Genomic DNA, 1,687 nt, shown 5'->3' on the forward strand with positions numbered 1-1,687 from the left:
TGAGCTCTGCAGAGAGGTGGGGGCCGGCCGGGGAGTCGGCGTAGGCCAGGGCATACCCGGGAGAGCATACGCCCAGAGCCCCTTCCTCCTTCTTGACCTGCAGCCCTGCTGCATCCAGGCCCTTCTTCTGTTCCCCAAAGGGTGGGGGTGAGAGCAGCGGCTCCGGGGGGCCGGCGCCGCGGCCGCCGAGGTTATCCAGGGAGCCGCTGGGGCACCGGGGCTTCAGAAAGGTGTCCGGGGTGGAGGGCTGGTGCCGGGGGGTCCCGGGTGAGGTGGGGTGGAACTCAGACTGGGGGCCGGGAGCTGGCCGGGGTGTGGGCAGGAGCTGCTGCGGGGGCTGGGGTGGGAAGGGCTGGAATCCAGAGCCCGCTGTGGGACTCTGGCCCAGGGGAGAGGAGAAGCGCGGCTCGAGTGGGTACGTGGAGGCCATGGTGTAGGGATCGTGGGAAGGCACTTGGGCAGGGGACTGGGGCGGGAGCTTGAGGAAGAGCTCACTGGGCGAATCGGCTCCCCCTCCGGTGCCCGCAGGTTGCTTCAGAAAGCCGTCGGCCGAGGGGGGCAGGCCGGCTGCACTGTTGACGTAGACAGGCTGCCCGCCGGTGCTGGGGGGCTGGGCGGAGCTGGGCAGCGCCCCCGGCTGCATTGGGATCCGCAGGTGCAGCGAGGGCCTCTCAGGCTTGCGCAGGCCCTCCCCTTTGGTCTGCTTGTTGATCTGGCTCTCAGCCTGCTGCAAGGGGGACAGTGTGGCATGGGGTCAGGGCTTGCGGGCACCCCCACCTCCCTTGGTCCGCTTGGGCCGCAGAGCAGGGGGCAGCTCCCCAGGCGGAGAGGCAAGGCACTGGCCTGGGAATCGGCCACTTCCCGGCGTCCTCCCCGCCAGCTGGGCAGTGGGTCTGCCCCTACCCCGCCCTAGGTACGTACCTTCTGCACCTTGTTGATGCGATGAGCCGCCCGATTATCTTTGGCCTTTTGCTGCACAGGGAACACGTGGATTTTTAGAGTTGGGCAGGGCAGGCAGGGGCCCCCACCCCAACGCTGGCACGCAGCCGGGGACTCACCAAGTAGGGAGCTTTGTCTGTGGCAGGCACCTTCCTCCACAACTTCATGATCTGCTTGCAGCGGCTGGACCAGTCTGCGGGAAGGCAGAGCTCAGTGTCAGGGCCACGCCTGGGGCGTTCCAGGGCCAAAGAGCCACAGGGGCCTTGTGGGGTTGTGTCCAGACCCACAGGGTCAGGAGCAAGGGGAGGGGTCAGGGAGGGCACACCCATGGGCCTGGTGCCCTCTCATTTCCCTGCCAGCCTCCTGACAGGCACATGGATAAGGAGCTCCTCAGCAAGTGAGGAAGCGACAGAACCAAGGGAATTAGGGGTAAGGCTTTCCCCATCTCCAGTGACCCTGTGCCAGGCCCATGCCCCTACTGGGCAGAGCTGAGCCTGGGGCCTACCTGGATAGTCCTGCTTGAGGCTGGGGAAGTTCATGTTGGCATAGAGCACGGGTGAGATGGTGGAGAGCTCGCCCAGCTCCTCGTCCTTCTCCCAGCGCTGCAGGCTGCGCTGGTTGTAGGACAGCCCATCACCCTCGCCCTCTGTGGTGGGCGTCGTGGGCGTGGAGGGTGTGGTGGCAGCAGAGCTGCTGGCCCAGGGACTCTCCGGCTCGCAGTGCTCTGGGCTGAAGAAGCCGCTTCTTT

The 1,687-nt window shown here is 66.7% G+C and overlaps 1 protein-coding gene across 1 annotated transcript in view; it reads right to left on the reverse strand.

Annotated features, from left to right (window-relative positions):
- KMT2D (lysine methyltransferase 2D) overlaps nt 1-1,687 on the reverse strand; it is a 29,761-nt gene that overhangs the window by 17,361 nt on the left and 10,713 nt on the right. The window contains 4 exon segments of the mRNA XM_025191366.1: nt 6-727; nt 922-972; nt 1,059-1,132; nt 1,445-1,687. The exon segment at nt 1,445-1,687 is cut by the window's right edge and continues 1 nt beyond it. Of these exon segments, the coding sequence (XP_025047151.1) occupies nt 6-727; nt 922-972; nt 1,059-1,132; nt 1,445-1,687 (1,090 nt within the window).

Source organism: Alligator sinensis, unplaced genomic scaffold (genome assembly GCF_000455745.1).
Source record: "Alligator sinensis unplaced genomic scaffold, ASM45574v1 scaffold1065_1, whole genome shotgun sequence".
Lineage (NCBI taxonomy): Eukaryota > Metazoa > Chordata > Crocodylia > Alligatoridae > Alligator > Alligator sinensis.